Genomic DNA, 24,954 nt, shown 5'->3' with positions numbered 1-24,954 from the left:
AGCCCAGCAGCAAAGTAGTCACCTTCAGAGGTATTTTCCTTTTTCTATGTGTGCTGCAAAAGACATTCTTTCACCTCGTTATGCCTATGTTAGGATAGCATAGCATTTGGACGCATTCCCAGGTATACCACCCTTGGTGAATCTGGGAATGCGCCAAAATCCATGAGCAGACACGTGGGAGCACCCACACCCCATCCACAGAAAGCCTGACGCAAAGGAATGCAAGGGAGCAGTTTGTACTGGCTTGCGTTACTCTGGATTTAATAAGCCATGCAGAGACACGCAAGGTAGCTTTGTGTGCCTTAGTAAATATCACTTAAACCTTGCATTCTTTTGCCTTGAAGGTGCAATTGCAACGCAAGTGCTTAGTAAATCTGAGTCAGGGTGTACAATTGCAAAACTGATATGATTTATGTTAGCCGCCTATTTAAAATAATAAGGCAATGAATGCTAACAGGTTGAATTAGAAGATCATAAAGTTAAGTCCAAAAGGTTACATTTTACATACTACCGTAAAAATGTAGTTGAAGAATTCTGACCCCTTCCACATAGACGTAGGATGGAGTAGGCACTGAAAAGAGTCCTGGAAATCTTTCACCAGCAATATATTGCACAAAGCAAACATGGGCCAAATAACTCACTTCATAGAACAATTTTCAAAAGTGTATCGCATAAATTCCAAGGTAATCCTAAATAGTAGTTGATGAATATTACACTGTAGAATTATTTCTCTGGAGCAGCTGTGTACATGCCTACATGAAAATCGCCTGCTGCTGCTCCAGGGTGTCTTTTAAGTTGCCAGGCAGAGGATCCCTGTGCCATCATCCATGAAAGCAGCCCATGGTCCCTCTGCCTATAGGGGATGTCATAGTGTCCAGTATGGTCAAAGACTAATGATATGTCCGATAGCCTCAGCAGACATATCTGGTCCTGATAACTTGCTGACTGACAGTTCTCCCTTATGTCATGAACCATCACATTCCTTGGCCAAGGAACTGGTTCCATTTGCTGATTTTCAACAGCTGTGCCACCACCTCTCTAACAAACTCCTTTGTTACCCTGCTGTATATTTAAGGTTACACCTAACTGTTACTGTCAGATCAAGATATGCAAATGTTGTCTGTGAAAAGTGGCTACCCTATGGAGCCCTCAATTTTTCTACAGATGAGGCTAGCGATTAGGAGTGCTACAGAAAACTAAAATAGATTTTTATTTTTCCCTCTCGTGTTGATTCCAGCACTTGGACCGATCTGAGTTTTGATTGCTCACCAGACTTGTCACTAACTCACCTTGAATTTGTCTCCTAATCCATAGTCAAACGAAAGGATGATGTCCACCTTCCTCTCGTCTCTCAACAGGGGTGGGAAGCTGGCATTGATGTAGTAAGCACTGTCCACCAGACACAACCTATCTGCTGATGGGGTCAATAGGTCCGGAAATACGTCCAGCTCTGTGTCTGGAAGGAAAATGTGACGTAGAAATGAAAGTTTAATTTCTTTCTAGTAAATCACCAGATACAAAATGAGCTGTTCAGCCTTTCAATCTTACTCAGCCATTGCTACAAGCAATTTCATAGTTGGACAGTGAGGACAATAAATTGTGAATCTTCAAATTCCATTTTCTTAAAATTCAAAAGCCTCATTTTTATTATTTCTGTTTTGCCTTGGGCCTGCAGTCTGGTGGCCTCCACTGCCCCAGTATTCTTATTCCACCCTCCGAGGTCTGATATCTGCTTTGTTACTCTAGGCTTTCTAACAGCATTTGCAAACCTTCTCACTTCTACTTCTGAATTGATCCTCCTAGTTGCTAAATTCGCTTCAGCACACATACATCCACTGAAATATATTTGTTCCTGAAATAAAACTGTATCTTATGGTCATTGATGTCAAATGCAAGAAGCAGCTGAACCTGAAGCTTAATGCAGAGGTCGAGAGAAGGTGTCTCAATGATGGAATTAGACAAGGAAGTAAAGATGTATGGCTTACCTGTAATTCTATTTCAGGACCGGAGGCTCAGATTATGCTATCTCCTTCTTTACTGTTCCAAATATAGCAGCCATCAAAGTAAAGAAAAACAATAAACTACATTTCTCATGATACATAAGCCATATGTCACATGCTCCAATCAATGCTCCTGCCCTTTGTCCATAAAAGCCTTGACCTTCCATGTAATTTCCTTATTCTTTGCTGCTCCGCAGCAGATAAGTGACATTTTGTTTTCTTTCATGACTTTATGCTTGTATGATTGTAGATTATACTAAATGTGGAGTTTTATTGTAGCGCGCGACTTCGCACGCTTGTTTATTTTAAATACAGCGCGCCACGCGACCGCTTTCACCTTCGCGGTGAATTTGGTTCAGCCCCTGTGGAGCGGGAGCCTCACTACACATCCCCGTGTAGTCCCATTTCGATTTCCATTGCGCGTGCTTCGCGCGCTTGCTTCACGCCGATCCTTCACTTTGAAGTGCTGGATCGACTCGATAGCGGACGCGCGGGGCACCTGACAGCCCCAACCTTTGTCCCTGCATTTCTTTTGGCTCCCTGACGCCCAGTTCACAGAGAACTTGGGTTGCAATCATTTTATAAGGCTCTGCCTGGAGTGCTGGTGACAGGTTTGCTCCCCCCACATCTTATTGGGCTAATACTACCTGTCAGGGGTTCTTTCTGCACTCCCCCTATTACCTAATTTCTGATTACATCATTAATCATTTTCTAATGGCTCAGTGGAGCGAGGATGATGCAGGGTACTACCCTGAAGAGCTGGGCAGTCAGCTAGAAGTGAATCTGGTAGAGGCCCTCGACAACAGGGTCCAACAATCGGTAAATGACGCCCTTGTAAGAGCTCTAGGTCCATTTTCAGGACAACTCTTTGATTACGCTAAGAACCAGGGCTGGATTAATGAACAGCCTCCTCCTCTAAACAAAAAGGGAGCTAAATGCAAATCAAAATCCAAAAACTTGGAAGACAATGAAGAGCCAACTGCTAATTTACATTCAGACGCATTTAATAAACTGCGTAAAAAACACTCGGCTGAGCACAACTATAGCTCTAATAAGGATATGTTCTCCTCGCAGTCCTCTTCAGATTCTGACTCCATTAAAAGAGCTAAAAAACAGGTGCCCGCACCTAGAGTGCTGGACTTAGATCCCTCAGAAATTGTGCACCCTAGGGCTTCCAATTGGGTTCCGTCCCCAGAAGTAGCACTATATCTGCACAACAATATCAGAAGGGGTTTCGATAAAGAAGTGCGATCACGCCTCAGAGCTGAATGTCCCAGACCAGATATAGAGGGGAAAGTGACAGACACTCCCGACATTGACCCTACGATGGTCACATTTATGAAAATATTCGGCAAAGACCCCAAGAAAGGTTTAGACAGATCTTGGCGTATATGCCAAGACAAATTACTTGATGTCACTGGACCACTAACAAAAATCTTAGACATGGCTTTTCTTGCCAAAGAGTCAGGAGAACCTGTGGACACAGATTTCCTGATTGGCTGGGCCCAGGGATCTTTGGGCCTTTTGGGCAACGCAAATTGTGCAATTTCCTCAGAACGACGCAAATCAGTTCTCATGAGGATTGATTCTAAACTGACCGACCTAGCCACTTCGGAAGCAGGCCCCTCTGCAGACGGCCTCCTTTTCGGTTCATCTTTTATTAAGGAGATAGCCAAATTTTGCTCTACGTTCTCATCACTTGACAAAGCACAATTGTCACTCAAAAAAGTGTTTAAGCGAAACCTTTTTGCCAGGGCCGGACGTTTCGGAGGACGTATGCCGGGCCGAGGATCCTTTCAAAGTCCTCAATACCAATACCCAAGAGGGAGAGGTAATTGGCATTCCAACCAGACGGACAACACCTTCTACCCCACTGAGGTTTATTGTTTTTCTTTACTTTGATTGGCTGCTATATTTGGAACAGTAAAGAAGGAGATCGCAAAATTCTTGATGCGTAAGCTAGAAAAAATGTTATTCTTCATCATTGTGCTTTGTGATGCATGTGCATGCCACCTGACAAGACAGACTGAGGCAGCCTGAAATGTTCAAACTGTGTCCACTATGAAACTATGTGCCCCGTGGAGTCTCATATGCCCATTAAAACCTGCATCCACAGTGCCAGTCAGATTTTTGTTAATCTGGTCTCGTGTGTTTTTAGTAGTTTCTCTTAAAATAACTGATTTCTTAAAATTGTTAAAGATTTTCTTTTTCTTTAACCATACAAATGAAATGTATTTCATTTTTTATAACTGTAACATGATATTAAACACTACAGCAACATATGTCTCTTAAGGTTTACCATGTTTACACCAATTCACTGACGTCTTATCCACCATACATTTATAGCTCTGTGTTGAGTCCAGTAATTCACCCGCGTCAATAGAATTAAATTACCCATTTGAGATGGGATTTGTATAAAGATCCTATATTCCATCCATTCACCCCATACTCTAGACTGTTTGTTCGGGCAACAACTGTTCTATACAGTTTGGGTAACCATACTTCCCAAAATATGTTTTTGCATTGATGGAGATGTCTAGGATTTTCCTTATTTTGGAGTTTCAGGTATCAATAATTGGAACAAAGGCCCATATTTATACTTTTTAGCTCTGCATATGCGGCACTTTTTGATGCAAAAATGGCGCAAACTTACAAAATACAATTGTATTTTGCAAGTTTGCACCGTTTTTGCATCTAAATGACACAAATGCAGCGCTAAAAAAGTATAAAAATGGGTCCAATACACTATACTCCACAATTGGTACTTCATCAGTTCCTGGCTTAAGTGCTTACATGCATGCGATGCAAGACACTTACCATAAAAAGTAGCAATGATCTTGAGAGGAAGATCATAGCCCTTTCCATTATTGTGCTTGGATACACAAAGATCCAAGATTTGCTGACCACTTTTACCAGTGACTTTGAGGTTGTCTCCAAAAACAGGGCACTGTCTAGCAGACCAGATTCATGCCACATGTATGCTTACTGGGAAAAGACTCATCAAAAATAACTTTTGAGGGACAGCATCCTCAGAGAGAGGACACACACAAATTTAGTATTAAAACAACTGTTAAAAAATTAATATTTCTTTGCATAGTCGCCACTTCTTTAATCTCACTAGTATATATGGCACGCAAATGTGTTAGCTCCAGTTCAGCCAAAGAAAACTTTCCCATATACTGATCCCCTGTACTGACTTTGGGACCAATGGCATTAGAATAAAGCAATAAGAGTGTGACATCAGACGTGAAGTGCACACTATTGTTTCAAGTTCACATACACTGTTTTCAAAGCCAGCATTCTCTGCGTTCGATAAAACGCTTCTGCTGCTTGCCATGCGGACGTGAATCCTCACTGTTTGCGGCTACATATTCGTCTTTACCTAAAAACCTGGGAGATTGTTAAACATTTCCTCCATTCCCCAAAATAGTGAAAGGAAAACCAAAATATGCTTTACACCTTTGAGAAGTTGCAAAAATCCCTTTATTCATGGGCACACAAACCCAACTATCCTATTAGAGTTAGTTATTGTCTACTCTACTAAGCTACGAAATTATATTGCTGAACTTTAACTACTGCTAAATGGGTGTGTAGGTTCATAAACCCTTATTGAAACTGCCTTATAAAGCCATATTCTTCAGATGTACTTGTGACTGGACATGAAAAAGGTATGCACAAAGGGGACATCCATAACATGCAGTAAAAACTTTGACCTCTGTGTACAAGTATGTTGAGTATTATTTTGAAAGCAAGCCAATAATTCAATAATTGAAATCAGTTACTACCTTAATCATAATAGAATAGAGGTGAATCCATATTTTGAATTACATGTTCTGACTCGCATCACATTGAGGATGATAACTGTAAAAGGACATGACCAACTAACTTCTGGATGAAAGAGTGATTAAATTGTAATCCCTCTATCAGAAATGTTCTTCTCCAGTATGCTGTGCAACTGAAAAGTGTATCTCATAAACTGAAGGACCAACATGGTGACTGCTCCTGTTAATAAACATACCGTGCCCAAACCTATGTATCCAAAGAAGGGAACAACTGCCGCAACACAAAGCCAGATGAAGTACTGGGCCACGGCTGAAGAGCAACTGTATTAAACCACAAGGGCGAGTACAGGCTTTGAACAGACATAACTCAAACAGTATCTCATACTCTTAAATCTTGAATTTTTATTCTTAACACTGGTCATCCGGCTTAACCTTATGCTAATTCTAGTGTCTTCTATTTGTCAAAACACCACTTGTCTCATACTATTATGGCACCATTTTAATAATTTTGTGTAGTTTTGTGTAGCTTTTTAATACATAAATCTATCAGCCCATCATGATCTAAAGTAGTCGTAGAAGTGGTCAGTAGCTTTAGTATTCTCTTTATTTTGTATAATGATCCGTTCAGGTATCTCACAAAATAAGATAAGAGGTATGCAATACAATAGTACAAAACAAAGGAAAAAAACATATGAAAATATTTAAACAAGGAAACCAAAAGCTGATGGAGGGGGCAAGGGGGTTCGGGGGATGAAGTAGATTTGATGGACAAAGCTCCTTTTCCCATAAATTGGCAAATGCATAAGGGCTAATGCATAAGAGGGATATTCAGGGTATTTCAAGTTGCAAAGGTACATCAAGTATAGCTGCAAAACAATGACAAAAACGGTCTATTGGAGTAAACTATGTGATACAGTGAAAGTGCAAGGCAATCTTGAGGCATTCAGTATCACAGTGCTATTCTAGACGCATTTACAACTGCACTACTAGTATGTATTGATGACGGAAAACATTTCCGGAGATGATAGGAAGACAGGGAAAAAGTTATGATATTGTTTATAATACAAGCCCACTGAGCGAGGGCGGGGTATGGGATGATGCTAACACTATATTAGCATTTACATCACCCATGAGGGGAGAGAAAGGGACCTGAGATCAGGAGGACAAGAAAGTGGCATACGGGGTGGGATGCAGAGGTTCTTAGGGCCATCACAAAAATGGAATCAGCAAAGCAAAATCACCAGGAGAGAAGCCCCTTGGCCAGAGAAGGCCTTCAAGCAAGTGAAACTAATATTAAGAATGGATGATAAGGGTGGGGCAGTTAGGCCTCGAGATTGATTCTTCAGGATTCTTCTGACACATAATGCAGCAAGGGCTCTGCCAAGACACCTGTTCAGATAGAGGCTGCTGTAAGTCTGAGTATTACCTTTCCATGCACTGAAAGCTTTGTTGTTGTGGTAGGTTTCGTGTATCTGGAAGCCATTCAGGAAGTTGTGGTGTTCTCCAGCTAGTGGGCGGTTCGTCAATATGCCTTTAAGGGTTTCGGCCAATACCCCAGATGAAGAGAGCACTTGGGTGCTAAGATTGCCATGTTTATGTTTCAGCAGTTGATCTTCATCATCTACAGCATGGAAAAAATAGGAGTGTATATATATAAACATATATTTTAACAGGCTGTCTGGAATGTGTATTGCCTTTATACTCTCCTAGCTATCTCAAATTCACTCTTTATGACTACTGAAAAAGGTTCAGCTTTACTAATGTCATTAGGGACTGAAAATCTATAGTGTACACCAATATAGATTATATTACTTACCCTGAAAGCATCTGTTCATCCCATATAGTACTATAGATTCACATGCTTTGCATACTCCTGTCATTGAGTGTTGAGTTTGGACTGTTGCAATTTGATCTTCTTCAAAGAAGTCTTTTGAGACAGAAGGTATCAGTAGCTCCTCTGGTAGTCAATGCATTTGGGCACCGATGCCATTGTCGGATTGTTTTCTGCACATCGGTTAGCAGTTGGTAGGGAGTAGGATAATACAGTGATTGTTAGAAATGGGGTCTCTAGTTGGCAGTCGGTTTGCACCCTGTCCAAGTAGGGACCCTCACTCTCACTCTAGTCAGGATAAGGCAGATATCCACTCAGATAACCCCTGCTCACCCCCTTGGTAGCTTGGCACGAGCAGTCAGGCTTATCTCAGAACCAATGTGTGAAGCTTTTGCACATACCACGCAGTAATACAGTGAAAACATTACAAAAGGACACCACACCAGTTTTAGAAAAATAGCCAATCTGTATCTACATAAAACAAGGCCAAATACAATAAAAATCCAACATACAGATAAGATACGAATTTTGCAAGAATTACTTAAAAAGACAGTTCCTTGATGTCCATAGGTCCAACTGAGGCTATCACGGCGTTGTGAACAACAAATCCAACAGTTCAGGCCGGCTGCGGCGTCGTGGGCCAGCTACAGTGTCGGGAAGACCCGCAAACAGTACCTTGAAAATGCAGGGCGTTGTGATCCTCACAATGAGGTCTGGAGAGCGGCGTTGCTGGCGTCGGGTGTCGGTTCCGGAGGTTGGTGCAGGGGTCATCAGGCCCTTGAAGTCACACGCGTTGCAGATCGAACTCCGGGCTGATGAAGTTAGGAGCGCTGGTGTGGATGGCGTCGCGGCTGCGGTGCAAAGTGGGACGATGCGTTGTGCGGTGTCACCAGGTCACGGTGCAGACAGTGGCGTCGTCATTGCTGAAGCACTGTCGTCGGTAGACCCAAGTTGGCGGTGCGGTACAGGACGAACTCCGGGCGGCATCCACAAGTCGGAATGCTGGCGTCGGTGGACTGCGGCTGTGGTGCGAGACAAGACGGTGCTTCGTGTATCTCGCGAGCGGTGTCCACAGGCCACGGTGCAGGCAGCGGCACCGGTGTCATCAGGACCAGAACACACAGTTCCCAGTGCTGCAGGCAGATGAAACTGGAGTCTTGGGTATCCCTGAGACTTCCAACAGGAGGCAAGCTCTACTCCAAGCCCTTGGAGAACTCTCTCAAGCAGGATACACAGCAAACTTCACCCTTTGCTCTCTTTTAAGGCAGAAGCAGCAACTGCAGGCCAACCCAGCAAAGTACACACAGAAAAGGGGCAGTACTCCTCCTCCAGCTCTTCTCCTTGGCAGAGGTTCCTCTTGATCCAGAAAGATACTAAAAGTCTTGGGTTTGGGTCTACTACTTATACCCCTTTCCGTCCTTGAAGTAGGCCAACTTCAAAGAGACGTCTCTCTTGTTTACAGGATCATGTCTTGCTCAGGCCAGGCCCAGACTCACCCCGGGGGGTTGCAGACTGCTTTGTGTGAGGGCAGGCACAGCCTTTTCTGTGTCAGTGGTCACTCCTCCCTCCACTCTAGCCCAGTTGGCTCATCAGGATATGCAGGCTACACCCCAGCACCCTTTGTGTCACTGTCTAGAGGAGATGCACAAACATCCCAACTGTCAAACTGACCCGGACAGGGAATCCACGAACAGGCAAAGTCACAGAATGGTTTCAGCAAGAAATTGTCTACTTTCTAAAATTGGCATTTTCAAACTAACAATCTAAAAACCAACTTCACTAAAAGATGTATTTTAATTTGTGAGCCCAGAGACTACAAACTCCACATTTCTATCTGCTCTCAAAGGGAAACTGCACTTTGAAAAATATTTAACCGCATCCCCCATGTTAAACTATAAAAGAGATAGACCTTGCAACAGTAAAACACGAATTTGACAGTATTTCACTGTTGGGATATGTAAAACACATCAGTACATGTCCCACCTTTAACATACACTTCACCCTGCCCATGGGACTACATAGGGCCTACCTTAGGGGTATCTTACATGAATAAAAAGGGAAGGTGTAGGCCTGGCAAGTGGGTACCCTTGCCAAGTCGAAATGGCAGTTTAAAACTGCACCCACAGACACTGCAATGGCAGGTCTGAGCCATGTTTACAGGGCTAATCATGTGGATGGCACAATCAGTGCTGCAGGCCCACTAGTAGCATTTGATTTACAGGCCCTGGGCTCCTCTAGTGCACTTCACCAGGGACTTAACAGTAAGTCAAATATGCCAATCACGGATAAACCAATCAACAGTAAAACTTATATAGGAAGCACTTGCACTTTAGCACTGATTAGCAGTAGTGAAGTGCGCAGAGACAATAAACCAGCAAAAACAGAGTCCAACATACCATAAAAACAGGAGGGCAGAAGGCAAAAAGACAGGGGAGACATGCCAAAAGCTGCCAGGTCTAACAGTGATCAAGCATTTTCATGTTATGAAAATGATTATGGAGTTGAAGATATTTGTAGCCAACACTGGCTTCGGGGGAGGCAGGTGGGCGCATCTGAATCTACAGTAATACATGTGAGAAATAGATGTTTTAGTAAGTAACATTATCCATTCATATCCTGTGTGGCTGTAGCTTAACATACTCTGCACTGACTGTAATTCAATATTTCCCTGAATGGTAGCTAGCCAATGGATGGTGCAAAGGTCTGAAACAGAGTTCTTAGGACAATTTGACCAACTCTAGCCTGTTGCCTTGCAAGAACGTTCAAACAATAATTTTTTGTGAAGGTGTGTGGAGTTGACCATTTGAAAGCGTTACAGATGTCAACTATAGGTATGGGCACTCTGTTTGTGGGTGGAGTGAGATCTGTGGAAGGTAGGTGGGGTCCTTTTGGCTTTATGGTAGCAGGTTTGGTTGCATTTGACAATCCACCTGGCTACTTCTGCCTTTGAATGGAATGTCATTTATGAGGCTGTGCAACGGTAACATAGAGCTGTTGTGTTTACAGAAGATCTTGGTCATATCTGTGAAATACACATGAGCATGCTTGATGTCAAATGTGTATATTTCTCTGCTACCAAATTAGGTTGGAGGAAGAAGACCAGTAGCTTAGTTGTTGGGTTAAGATGGAAGGGGGAGACCACCTTAAATAGGAATTTGGGGTTGGTTCTAAGGACAGCCCTATCATTATCGACCTGGAAAAAAGGGCTCTCGCATAGTGAGGACCTATACTTCACTAACACACCTAAGGGACATTATAACTACTAGGAAGTCGACCTTCCAGGAGAGGAACTGTAAATGGCAAGCCTGTCCAATGTTGAGGTCTCAGACTGATGCAGGTGGCACCTTCGATAGTGTAAGAATGGCCTGCTGTGTGGTGGGTACCTATGGTACTAAACCTTATACCAGGTCCAGGTATCCTCTCTCAGTGAAGTGTAGGCAGTGTCGAGAAGCCAGGCTCTCTAGAGGTAGCTATAGATGAGCAGCCAAGGCTTATCTAGGAGACATGCAAAGCTCATGCAATACCACTATAGTCACACAGTACTTACACACAAGAAAGAAAATACTTGGTTGTACAAAAATAAAGCTACTTTATTTTTGGAACACAGTATCAGAAAATACTAGAAAGGCAACCCTCCAGGAGATAAGTAAATACACTATATATATATACACACACTAATAAACGGTAAGTGGCATACAAAAGTTAGAAAACTGTATAAAATATCAATATGCAATAGTAACCCATGGGGGAGCCCAAACCACATACTAAGAAAGTGGAATGCGAACACAGGGTCCTCACCTAGGTAAGTAAATCGTGTAGGGGGAGTATTAAGAAACCACACAAGTTATACAGTACCCCTCAGCGACCAGAAATTTAGGAGTAAAACACTGCATTTCCCCAAAACCACACCAAAGGAGGAAAAGAAGAAAATGAAGACACCCAGAACAGCTTGAAATGAACCAGCAGTGGAAAACCGAAGATAGAGATCTGTGGAAAGAGGGGACCAAGTCCAGAAGTGTCTGTGTCTGTAGGAGATACTACCCCACCAGAGGTACCTTTTGGAGTTGGTTGACAAAGAAGGAATACAGGTCAGCAATGCAGCACAGAAGCTGGATAAGAGTTCCTGATGCATGCAAAAGGTGTCCCACGCTGGAAGCTGGATTGCAGATGGGTGTCGGGGAAGGATTTCCACCAACAAGCCTTGGCAAAGGCAAACTCGCGGTTGGAGGAAAAGGGGTGCTGCCAGGGACCAGCAAGGTCCAGGAGGACTCTACCCAGGAGGGGGAGTCACAGGGGACCCTCCACGTCGCAGAAGGCCCACAGAAGCAGAGGCAGCACCCACAGGTGTCCCACAGGGCAGGGACACAGAAGTCACAGAAGCAGCCCACGTAGTACCACAGCAGTTGCTCCAAAGTCGCCAGAGGACAATGCAGAGGCCCAGGAGTTGCAGGAGGAAGTACTGGGGCTGGAGCTAGAGCTAGGTGTCGCTTGAAGTTCCGTTTGGAAGTTAAGCAAACAAGCCTTGGTAGCTGCAATGGATGCGGTGCATGGGGGGTACTGTCTTGCAAGGACTTACCACCACCAAAGTGCGACAGCTGGTAGAGAGGACCAATAGCTACTCTCCAGACCACCACCTGTGATGCAGAGCCCACGCCACTCAGGTTGAGGGGAGATCCACGCAGCTGGTCGTCGATGCAGCCAGGTACCTGTAGTTACAAGGGAGTGATGCCTTCAACCCAAGGAGATTCCTTCTTCTTATTGTGCAGGCTCAAGAGTTGCAGTCTTCTTACGATGCACAGCCGGGGAAATGTTGCAAAGCTGGCAGAAGTTCTGGATACAATGTTGCAGAAGAGTCTTCCTTGTGGATCTGCAGCTTATAGGTTCCTGGAGGGTCCAGTCGTGGTTCCTGAGCTCAGAAGTTGAAGCAGAGGAGTCGTGCTGGAGTCTTGCAAGCCGAATCTGAGGACCCACCCCGGAGGAAGACCCTATATAGCCCAAACTATGGGCTTGGTCACCTAACCAGGTAACTACCTATCAGATACTGCCTCTGACGTCACCTGCCTGGCCTAGTCAACAAGATGCTCCCAGAGTTCCCTGCCAACCTTGAAATCAAGATGGCAGAACCCAGGGACCCTCTGGAGGAGCTCTGGGCACCACCCCTTGGGTGGTGATAAACAGGGGTGTGGTCACTCCCCTTTCCATTGTCCAGTTTTGCGCCAGAAAAGGGACTGGGGGTCCCTGAACTGGTGTGGACTGGTGTATGCATGGAGGGCACCAAATGTGCCCTTCAAGGCAAAGCCAGTGGCTTGGAGAGACTAGCCCTCCCAAGCCAGTCACATCTATTTCCAAAGGGAGATGGTGTTACCTCCCTCTCCCAAAGGAAATCCTTTGTTCTGCCTTCCTGGGCTTGATCAAATGAAGCAGCAGGAGGGCAGAAACCTGTCTGAGAGGTGGCAGCAGCTGGGCTGCCCGGAAAACCCTGTAAGACTGGTGGTAGCAATGCTGAGGGTCCTCTAAGGAGCCCCCACAGTGCATGGAATCATACTTCCAATACTTGCAACAGTATAGGGGTATGATTTTGACATGTTTGATACCAAACATGCCCAGGTTCGGAGTTATGTAGCTGGACATAGGTAGTGACCTATGTCCGGTACATATGTAAAATGGCATCCCCGCACTCACGAAGTCCAGTGAAATGGGCCTGGAGTTCGTGGGGGTACCTCTGCTACCTGCACCCTGCCCTCTGGGCTAAGAGGGCCCACCATAGGGGTGACTTACAGTGTCCTGGTGCAGTGAACTGTGGTGAAACTGGGCGCGTGCAAAAAACTACTGAAATGGCACCAACCTTAGATCGCTTGGGTATGCATTGGCCAAGACTGCATTTTGAACTGACCTCATTAAGGGTTGGAACTGAAGTGGCTGAGGGTGGGACTTGGTGGCGCTGACTGTAAACCCCAAGATGTGAAGTAGAGAGATGGCAGCTTGTGCGCGGGCTAGGCACTCCTGTTTGCATGCACTCTTGATCAGCCAGTCAAGTAAGTAGGGGAAGATGTGAGTCCCCTCCCTCTGAGGTGGGCGGCTACCACCACTATGCATTTGGTGAAGTCCCTTGGGGGTGTGGTGACTCCAAAGGGCAACAATTTTGAACTGATAGTGCTGGCCAAGTAAAGTGAAGAGTAGGTAGCGTTGATGAGCCGTGTGGTAGGGGAAGATGTGAGTCCCCTTCCTATGAGGTGGGCGGCTACCACTGCTATGCATTTGGTGAAGACCCTTGGGGTTGTGGTGACTCCAAAGGGCAACGTTTTTGAACTGGTAGTGCTGGCCAAGTAAAGTGAAGAGTAGGTAGCGCAGATGAGCTGGTCGGATGGGTATGTGAAAGCAGATGCCTTCAGGCCTAGTGGGACCATTAAGTGACCTTGCTGCAGCACAGGGATGACTTCCTGTAAGTTGAACATATAGAAATGTTCCGAGAGGATGTATCTGTTGAGAAGCATGAGATCGATGTTTGGCTTCAGTGAGCCATCCTTTTTGGGGATGAAGAAGCACAGTGAGTAGACACATTTGCTGTGGTGTTGGGGGGGCACTGGCTCTAAGGCACTTATGAGAAGGAGCTTCTAGACCTCTTCTTGTAGTAGTGAGATGTTCTGGGCTGAAGGTGTGTGGGTTGGGATGTTTGGTGGGGTTGAGTAGCCATGCTCGGCAACAGATAGAACCCACCGATCTATGGTGACTTCCTACCAGCAAAATAAATCATTGGAGCCTTGCCCATGACAGATGTATTGGGATCGGGGATGCAGATTTTCAGGGGAAGTCACTGTTTGGAGGTATAGGCTCCCTTAGAGGGGGCATCTCTGCCTCAACCCTCGTAGTTATTACCCTTGAAGGTATCCTGTGTGTATCCCCTACCTCCTAGTTGGGGACAGGCCTGCTGTAGTCATTGGAATGACTGCATTAAGTCAGGGAGTAGCTTTGGACCCTCCCATTGTCTGCTGTGCCTGAAAGGAGCATCTGGTAGTTAGTACTAGAATGACACACATGATCCTAGCATTGTCTGTGCCCTTCTTTATCTTTTCCAAACATCTGGTCAGCATGTGGGCCGAAGAAGTGCTCTCCATCAAAGGGCAGTGCATTAGAATTCACTTTCTAAGATAGCGTCTCAACCAGAAAGTCATCGTCTTCAGGGATGACTTACGTATCTAGCTTGTGGTAGGTAGCAGCAAGCTGGATGACGCTGTGGTATGAGGACTTGGTCCAGATCAGTATTCCCTGGCAACTCCATGTCATAGTCACTCCAAGGATCATCTGTGGGCAGACTGGCACCCTAAAGTCCTCTGTTGGAGACTATGGCTCCCTAAATTAGAATAAGACTAAAGAGAAGTCACAGGAGGGGGTGTCCAAGATGAGGAAGATGGCGACTGCAACTTAGCTACCTCAGTTCGCCTGCTGTTCTTATGTTAGTTAATTCCTGTGCAGTCAGGTTCCAGCGGACCACGCAATGAGGTGCCTTTAGTCCCAACCACCCAAATTGGTGATTGTCAGGCTCCCGTGGAAAGATAGCTGGGGGCTGACTGTGGGAGCCGCTGATGGTGGTTGCTGGGAGAGATGCAGCCTGCTGAGCCCCATGGCACAGTTGCAGCAATTGGCCTAACTACCTGATCTGCAGTCTGGTGCTTGAATTCCTGCACGCTCTCTCCATCTATGAAGAAGAGCGCAACGCAGGCTGGTGGGGAAATGCTGGAGCAGGCCATACCCGCTAACAGTTGTGCTTTCTTTCCTGGAGCCACCGGGAGCACATTGAAGATGCCCACTGTTCTCCCCCTTTTGCGCTGTTGAAGACTGGAGCGGACCCCCCCACAAACTCCCACCCAGCCATCTGGGGATTGTTGGGTGTGATTGGGCCGATGATCCCCGGTTTGGCGCCCACGGATACATGGCAGTATGGAGGCGTGGCCTGACGGTAAGGAGACTGCGTGGCATGGTGGGCTGACCGAGTGGACCCTTGCTGTGGTGGGTTTACCACACCAGTGGGCTGACGTGGTGACCCAGGGACTGCAAGGGAGACCGGATTTGGTGAGACACCATACCCCCTTCTGCAAGGAGCGGGTAGCTGGTTGTGCTGACTAATCGATTTGAGCAATCGGGACACCTGGTCATTGTTGGTGCATGGGCCGCTGGGGGCTCCTGTGTGGGAAGGGGCCACGCAGGAGAAAAGCGAAGTGGGAGCGCAACCACCGACAGAGCTGCCACCTGGCAGCAACGGCATGGCTCAAATCCTGGCAGCTGGAAATGAAAGTTGCTGTGGTTGTAGTCGAGGTTGGCCTGCTCTGTGTGGACCAAGAGAGGCTGCAGGAGAGACTGACCCAAGTGAAGACATCCCTAGGGCTCTTGTAGCCCAAGACTGAAGACCTAAAGAGACAGGTACATGACGCGGATGGCCAAGTTCACTGCAGCAACATTCAGGTGACTCGCCTACACCTGTACAGCAAGACATGATCTCTTAATTGGAGAATTGGTTGTAGGCAGAGTTTGCCCCCAATGGTTAATCCACCTTTTTTTCTCTGGGCGAGCACACAGGGTTCCAGCACAAAGGCCTCTGCCAGGTGCCCCGCTAGGTGGTGGCAAAGTTGCTGCACTTTCAGGACAGAGATGCCTTACTCCATGAGGCCAGATGGGTAGGCCACAGTAAACAGTAAAGTGTTTATATTCCCAGACTACACCTTAGCTATGCTATGGCATTGATTCCTAGAGTGAAAAGGAAATTCTGAGAGATGCGCTTGAAGTATGCACTGCTCTTCCTGGTGGGCCTTTGAATCACTCACAAGGGCACTCCGCATTTTTCACTGATCTGAAGGAGGCATGGGATAGGACGGAGATCCAGGGTAGAACTTGCAGACCAGGGTTTCCCAAGAGTGATCGCAGCGATCCAGGGGCTTGCGTCAGTGTAAAAGAAAGAGACGGAAAAGCAGGTGACCCCCTGATCAGTCCCAGGTAGACATTAATAAGCTTGATGCATTGAGGGCCATGCTCTGCGACCCCCCCCTTGATGCCTAACTCGGAGGCAAGCAGCAGGAATGAACCTAGGATCCTTGGCACATCTCGGATTATGAAGCACTTGGTCTCCTGAGGGACACCCCACAATCAGCAGAAGAACTGATAGAACTTCACCTGAACACGTGGCCAGGGGGGCTGCTGGCTCTGGACCCTGTCTACATCGCTCGGCAGAGCGCTTCCATAGAGCTCACCCCAACAAACTTGCTTCTTGTGCTGTTTTGCTTTGCCTGTGCTCCAATTCTCTCCTTATATTGCTATTTAACATCCCCTTTTTTATCGTGGCAGCCGTGGGGCTTTGAATTCGCTCGCTTATGTCAACTGTTTTTCTTCTAATTTTCAATGTAGGTGGCAAGAAAACTCCAGCTAGGAACTTACAACGCCAATAGATCTAACTTGTTTTCTTTTGTCTCTCCCCTTTGGACGCTCTTCATGGCAGACATAAGCTATGCTTATGACTCGTGGCTGGAGTACATATAAACTTTTCACTAACTATAACGGGCCAGAGAGTTTCTTTCTGAGGTTTCTCTCTTCTTTCATCGTTTTATTTGTACTTATTTAGCTATTAGTACGAGGGGGTTCTAATTGCTATTACCCAGACGTTGGTGGCTTGCTTGCTACGCCACTGGATATAAGCTAGCCTGGCTGATGAAGGGTGATACCCTGAAACCGATCACAGGATGCTTGCATCATGTCTAGGAAGGAGCTGGCTTGGCAGTTGGGCTAGACTGCTCCCATAGGGAGCAGGGTCAAAACTGATTTGCATATAGCTGGGTCTGAACAGGGGTGACGTGGCAAGCAAAATAAAGATGGATTAAACCCAGATCTGTGACTGGGGATGAGTATTCAAAAAAGATTCAACACTCCATCAATCATTTTATTTTGTGATATTGCCTTCCAATATATTGATACGTCCAAACTGTCCGTCAGCATTCTCTTTCTCTTGAGATAGTACATAGATTTCTGTGTTTTCAACTAGGGGTGCAGGCACTGTATATTAATTCCATGCCACAAGTACTCTGCTGTTCTGGTCCGTGACTTTTTTTGACAACTTATTGCATGCAGGTGTGAAGCTTTAATTATTTTGAATGGACTACACCAAAACTACTAGTCACATAATGCAAATAAAAGCAGAGGCCATGAAACAAAAGTTTCTCTGGTATGAAAACATACAGTATCCTTGAATACTAGAAAGCTATTCACAGGTTTCTTGACTGCCTTCCTCATTTCTACCAAGCGTCCATGCCTCCACGCCACTCCCACCCGGGTTTCATTCTTCCAGAGAGGGCTTCCAGGCGCCCCCACACTGAGACTAACTCCTGATAGGAGACAGAGCCCTTTCTACTCAAAGAAGGGTCTTACTGATGCCAGCACAGACAAGATTATGCCCCCTGCAGGGCACCCCTTCATCTCTTTGCACCCCTCCCCGTAACCAATCCTTGGGTAAATCCCTCAGATCCCACATTTATGGTTTAATCTGCGGCCCGCACCCTTTTTTGCCCACATATTAGTGTTGTTCTACTCCAACACAAACAGTGTGTTTCGTCTCCCTTGGTGTTTTCCTGTTTGTTGTGTTTCCCGCCCTATGGTACGCGCGGGAAATACTCGGGAATGGCTACTGGGCACAAAGCTGAGTTTTGGACTGTCGTGTGGGCGTGAAAAGCCGAAGTCCCTTTTATTACCTCGCCCCTTACGTCAGGGGCTCACACCACTGTTAACCCACACACAGGGGTAAACGCAGCCTGGACGGGGGAGGATCCCCCTCCCAGTTGGACCCGTCCACGCTGCAACAAAACACTATCCACAGAGTGGCCTGGAGCGTGTCTCTGTCCCTGCCTGTGCCACTCCACCCCCTCCTCGACACCTTCCCTTCCAATCAAGGCGCTTAATGCCAAGCGTTTAACCATCGCGGGGAGCTTTCCAGATCCAAAGGCGTTGTATACCCAACCAGCCCCCACACCTTTGTGCCACCAATCTATGATTCCGGTTGTGGGGTCATCCACACAACAAAGCCCTGTGGGTACAGCAGCATGGGGGGCTTCCTTCAACATATCGCAACATCTTTAGCAAGCACGACTCAACCTTCAGAGAGAGGCAGGACCAGTGGAGGGCAAAGGCTTGGTGTGCGCCCGGGTAAAGCCTAGAAAACATGGCTTGGAAGAAGAGGTTTGAGCAACTAGGACCCCCTGGGAGGCTGAGCATAATAGGCAAAACTATTAACAACTGATGTTCCAATTGCAGACCACAAGAGGATGAAATGCAGAGCTGATTGCACATTAAAGTGTGCTGCAGGCACATTAACTGATCGCCAATAAGCTATCCTTACGCACTTACCTCTGTATTAATAATACTCATGTTTTATTGCTGAGCAGTAAGGGGTGAGGCTCCCCCATATTCTTGGCGTCCATTAGTGGGTGAGCTGCCCTGACCTCGCAAAACATACTTTGGCAGCCCAGAACACATCTGTAATAAAACAGTCTAGACCCCCCACCCCCCGGTTGCAAAAAGCAGTAGAGCACATGTTCACTGTCTTTACAGATACACACCCCACATTGCCAACATCCTGTCCCTCAGTGACAATAAAACTGAGATCCCGTACACAGACACCCTAGATTTGAACTGATGTTAAAACTAAGGCCTTATACACTTGCAAAAAGCTAGGCACGAACTCTCCTTAAACCTGGACGTTGTAGCCCAGAATTCAACTGAAACTAATAATATATTGATTTCTACATAGTGTTTTAAAGGCAGGGTTTTTGCCTTGTAGTCATTGCATATACACTGTCTTGTAGACGTTGTGTATAATGGAACTCAGTGTATTAAACTTGGAAGGATAATGAGCTATGGCAAAGCCACGTGAATGCCTGTAATCATGAAGGATGCTATTGTGGGCCAGTGTGATGGCATATGCACATGTATGACACACATGCCATTTTTAGGTGGAGCATAGCAGCGCGCAAGCACTACTTTTCAACATGTTGTAATCTATCCTGTGGGCATTAACCATGCCCATCTCACGCCCATCACTTCTATTAATTCCTGGGACCTCCTTTGAAAAATCCCTTTGATGTTATTGGTAAATGCTTTACTTTTTTACCGCTTTGAGGCTGGTCTTTTACCGCCTTACAGACTGACCCTGTCACATGGATTATTGCACGATCAGCCATATACATTAGTGTGGGCATACTATTTTTTTCTTTTCTCTCTCCCCTTCACGTCACACTCCATGGCGCTTTCCAGTTTCATGCAGCACAAACTCGATCGGAGGTATTGGAGTTGATCGTTTCCAGCTATTTGGTGTCAGGCTGTTAATTCAACAGATAGTGACTGCTTCTCCTTGTTAAGCTGTTTATGTTGTTTTCAGTTCAAATACCTCTTCATGTTGCTTTCATTTCGACTTTGTCCTCATCTTTTTTTTAATCCAACCCTGTTGTCATAATACGCAATTCACTCTGTTTTGATGTTCTTTGGAGTTTTACATGTTTGTTGGATTCCGACAATAAAAATGTCAAAATAACCCTGGTGACTAATGTTCATTCTGGAGAGAGAACATACTTTTGTCTAGTGGAAGCTTGGACTCATATGGTAGAGCAGAGGGTTAATGCGCCTGCTGCAAAGAACATGTACTAGGCAGATCACAAAGTTCATATAATGTAAACAGTTCAGTGGGTTACTACTTTTGTTAGAGAGATCATTTTGTTGTTTGAAAGGGAAAAAACATTTTTTGCATTAAGGAGATTGTAAAATAAATTGACACCGTTTAAAAAATTACACACATGTAAGAGCTCCAGTGGCGTGCGCACTGCATGTGATCCCAGTTGGGAGGCATGAAGACAGATTATAGGCATTTGGAAATCCGTGCTGTATCACAGAAGGCAGCATGGGATGACTTGGCGCAACAAAGACAGGAATGCGCTGAGATGGGTGCTCGCTTGGCTTCGCATGATTACAGGTAGTGTATGGCATGGACCCATGCAGAGGGCATCTGCTTGTGAACATCTTGCATGCAGAAAGCGGCCACTCTGTAATAACAGTCATCTGGCACCCAGAGGGACATCTGGTACACAGACAAGCAGACATTGTGGCAGTGTTCTCTGACTACTAAAAGCACTGTATGGGTTGGTGCCAGGTGCAGATGCGGATCAGCTGGATTCCTTAGCTGCAACTCCCTTGAATGTCCTCACTCCGAAGGGCAGCTGATGGTGGCTCCCATCACAGATGGTGAAATAGCCCCGGCAATTAAACAATTGTCGCGGGGTAGTACACCCGTCAGCGATGGTCTCCCTTTAGAATTCTATAAGTGCAGCTTGGTGAACCTCACAAAATCCCTGGTGGTAATGTATGCAGTCACACAGGAGCTGAGTGTAGGAAAGTACCCTCTTTTTGGCATGGTTACTGCCACTTGTTGCCTGGTGTCAGTTTATTTTGACTGTGTTCACTGGGATCCTGCAAACCAGAACCCCAGTGACTGTGCTCTCTCCCTCTACATTTGGTTGCTTAGGACGTTGGAAATTCTACAATTAGCATACTGGTGCCCCAAATAAGACCCTAGTATATGGTACTTAGGTACCCAGGGCATTGGTTCCCCATGGTCTGCAGCATGTATTGTGCCACCAAGCATTAGCAGGGGTGCCCCTATGAACTGGGGAAGCCGTTTTACCCTTGTACTGGACTCAGGTCACTACCAGTGTCCAGCTACATAATGGTAACTCCGAAACTGGGCATCTTTGGTATCAAACATGTTGGAATCATGCCCCAATACTGGTTGTATGATTCCATGCACTCTGGGGGCTCCTTAGAGGACTCCCAGCTTTGCTCCTACCAGACATCTGGGGTTTTCCGGGCAGCCTGAGCTACTGCACCCCTCAGACAGGTTTCTGCCTTCCTGCTGCTTGACCAGCTCAGGCAGAGGAAGGCAGAAAAAAGGACTTCCTTTGGGAGAGGGAACTAATACCCTCTCCCTTGAAACTAAGTGTTACATGGCTTGGGAGGGGTAGTCTCCCCAAGCCACCAGTATGTTTTGAAGGGCACATTGGATGCCCTCCTTGCATAAACTGGTTTGCCCCAGTCCAGGAACCCCCGGTCCCTGCTCGGGTGCAATAGTGGACAATGGAAAGGGGAGAGACCACCACCCTGCCCATCACCACCCCAGGGGTGGTGTCCAGAGCTCCTCCAGGTGGCCACTTGATTTTACCATCTTGAATCCAAGGTTGGCAGAGGCCCATAGGAGCATCTGATAGGCCAGGTCAGGTGGGTGACGTCACAGCCCCCCGATAGGTGGTCACCCTGCTAGGTGACCAATCCCCTTCCTAGGCTATTTAGGGTCTCCCTCCTGGGTGGGTCCTGAGAATTGACGTGCAAGATTCCAGCAGAACTCCTCTGCATTGTTTACTTCATCTACCTCATCTTCTGGCCACTGGGGCTGCAACTGCACCCTCCAGGAACCGACAACCTGCAACTTCAGCGACGACTCCGCAACATTGTTTCTCTGGCTCCTTCCAGCAACTGCAACATTTCTCCAGCTGTGCATCCTCTGAGGGCGACGTGTCTTCAGCCTGCACAAGAAGTAAGAAGGAATGTCCCTTGGAGTGAAGGAGTCACTTCCCTGCATCCGCAGACACCAACTGCAACGACGACTGGCTGTGTGGGTGCTCTCTCTGGAAGTGCATGGATCCTGCATCACAAGTGGTGGTCTGGAGTGGTCCCCTTGGTCCTCTATACCAGTTGTCCAACTTGGGAGACGGTAAGCCTGTGCCTCTCCTTGTAGGACAGTACCCCTTTGCACTGCGACTCTTGTAGCTACCAAGGCTTGTTTGTTCCTCCTCCATTGGATCTTCAGGCTCCGTGTAGTCCTGGCCCCCAGTACATCCTCCTGCAATGCACAGTCTCCTACCTGCTGCTCCAGCGACATGGGACACTTTTACAGGTGTGCCGAGTGGGCCTCACTGCGACTCCTGAGCCTGCTCTCCCGGTTCACCTGTGGGGGCTGCCTCCTCGTCTTGTGACTCTCCAAGCTGCTGAGGGTCACCCCGGACTCCCCTCCTTGAGTCGAGCCCCCTGGACCTTGCTGGTTCTCTTCAGCCTTGCAAAGCCTTCTTCTCAGACTCTTGCATTTGTGAAAGGCTTGTTGGTGGTACTCCAGCACCATTGACTGACTGCATCACGACCGCCGACGTGGGACATCGCTTGCATCCTCCTGTGCTGCACTGCTCACTTTCCTCGTCCACTGTCGACCTGGTCCAGCATTCACAGAAGGGTGAATAGTGGCTCCTACCACAAACAGACACTCCATCACAAACTGGACTTGGTCCCCTTCCTTTGCAGATCCTCTTCTGTCAGGATCCACCTTTGGGTTCTTCCAGTCTTGTCTGCATCTTGCACAATCCTTTTCCAAAGTTCTCCTGTTTCATTTGGTGGAAAACCAGGTACTTACCTCAGTTCTCCTGGTCGCTGGGGGTCACTCTGGCACTCACCTCTTAGGGTTCCTAGTTCCTCCAGCTCCCCTCTACTGATTCCACTTCCTTGGGTGGGGGACTGCCTTTTCATTTTTTTTGTATATGGTTTGCCCCTCCCCTAGGGCCCTCACTATGTGCTATTGCTTTTACCAATTCGTATTAGTTTCTATGCTATTTACTGATTGCTAATGAGTATATAATAGTGTGTTTACTTACCTCCAGTTGGAGTATTGCCTCTACAGTATTTTAGTATTTGTGTTACTATAAGAAAGTACCTTTTTTTTGGAACACTGTGTGATTCTTTCATGTGTGTAAGTGCTCTGTGGCTGTAGTGGTATCGCATAAGCTTTGCACGTCTCCTAGATAAGTCTTGGCTGCTCATCCACAGATAATTCTAGAGAGACCTGGCTTCCTAAACACTGCCTACACTTCACTAATAGGAGATACCTGGACATGATATAAGGTGATAACCCCATAGGTGTTCACCACACACCAGGCCAGCTTCCTATAGCGAGTCATTTCCCAAACTCCTCACTGAAGCCTTAACTGTCATGATCCCCAAGCGAGAGGTCGACCCGCTAGACAGAGGCGCTTTCAGACCATAGTCCCCCTTAAAACTGGATTGCAAGATCATAGGAAAAGTCATTGCAAACCTCATCCATTCTTGCTTGTCGACTCTGGTTCACCCCAACCAGTATGGATTTATTCCTGGTAGAAATACTCCCTCAAACATGTGCAGGCTCCTTCACATCATAGATGGCTTGCTGGAGGAGCCACAAAAACTGGTGGCGTTCTCAATAGACATGGAGAAGGCCTTTAACGGCATCTCCTTGACCTACCTCTGTGTTGCTGTGCTCCATCGGGTTTGGGGTGGAGCTTCTGGCCTGGATCATGGTTATTATATGTGGTACCCAAGACAAAGGTCAGATTGGGATGCAAATACATGGATCTATGACCGATACAAAGAGGCAGCCGTCAGGGATGCCTGTTGTTTGCCCTCACCATGGAGCCTTTGGAGTGTAGGCTGCGGCTGCAGGGGAATAGTCATGGGCTTCAGCTTGGCGGCAGCACATATGCTGTCTCCCTTCATGTGGATGACATCCTAATATATCTGCATGACGTGGACTACGGATTAACCCCCACTCTGCAATCACTGGACACATTTGGAATATTGTCTGGACTGAGTGAATTTATCCAAGTCGTGCCTTTTCCCGATGTTTGACTGATGCCCGGCCTGGATGGCGGACACTGCATCATCTGCTGTTCCCGGGGCAATACACACTTTCCGGTATCCGGGTGTTCAGGTATACCGGGACACAGAGGATGTCACAAGGGCAACTTGGGCAAGGTGGTCATCACGCTTCGAGGGCTATCAGGCTTTTGCCCGATACTGCCACTATCGTCAATGGGCAGAGTGGAGTTGATGGAAATGGTGGCCTTACAGCAACTTCTTTATGTGTTCACTAATCTGCCGCTATGCTCCTCACAAAGTGTTTAATGGTTTGAACAATTGACTATCAGAGCTGATGTTGGCCGCGTGGCATTGGACAAACTGTGATTACCGATGGCCGCAGGTGGGGTAGGATTGCCAGACTATAAATTATACTAGCTGGTGTGCCAACTATAATGGTTTATGATGTGGATAACCTCTGAGGCATCCTCTGAGATGGCTGGTCTTGAAAGACAAGGGAGTGCGTGGGATGTGTTGAGGTGGGCACCTGTGGCAGAGCAATTGCCACTCTTGATAAGGGTGACTCATTATTGTTGGGATGTTATCAGTGGCACCGGCATGCAGGAAAGGCATACTTGCCATACCTTCCCATGTGGTTCTTGCTGGC

General features: G+C 46.7%; 1 protein-coding gene across 1 annotated transcript in view; it reads right to left on the bottom strand.

Moving 5' to 3' along the window:
* The window catches only part of LOC138260353 (cytosolic phospholipase A2 delta-like), a 237,588-nt gene that overhangs the window by 8,528 nt on the left and 204,106 nt on the right, over nt 1-24,954 (bottom strand). Inside the window, exons 17-18 of the mRNA XM_069208771.1 lie at nt 7,209-7,403; nt 1,290-1,456 (exon numbers count right to left, since the gene is read on the bottom strand). Of these exons, the coding sequence (XP_069064872.1) occupies nt 1,290-1,456; nt 7,209-7,403 (362 nt within the window). The remainder of the gene's footprint in view (nt 1-1,289; nt 1,457-7,208; nt 7,404-24,954) is intronic.

This window comes from Pleurodeles waltl, chromosome 9, assembly GCF_031143425.1.
Source record: "Pleurodeles waltl isolate 20211129_DDA chromosome 9, aPleWal1.hap1.20221129, whole genome shotgun sequence".
Taxonomy (NCBI): Eukaryota; Metazoa; Chordata; class Amphibia; order Caudata; family Salamandridae; genus Pleurodeles; species Pleurodeles waltl.
Note: the sequence above shows the minus strand (reverse complement) of the source record. Positions and strands in the feature narration are given on the sequence as shown.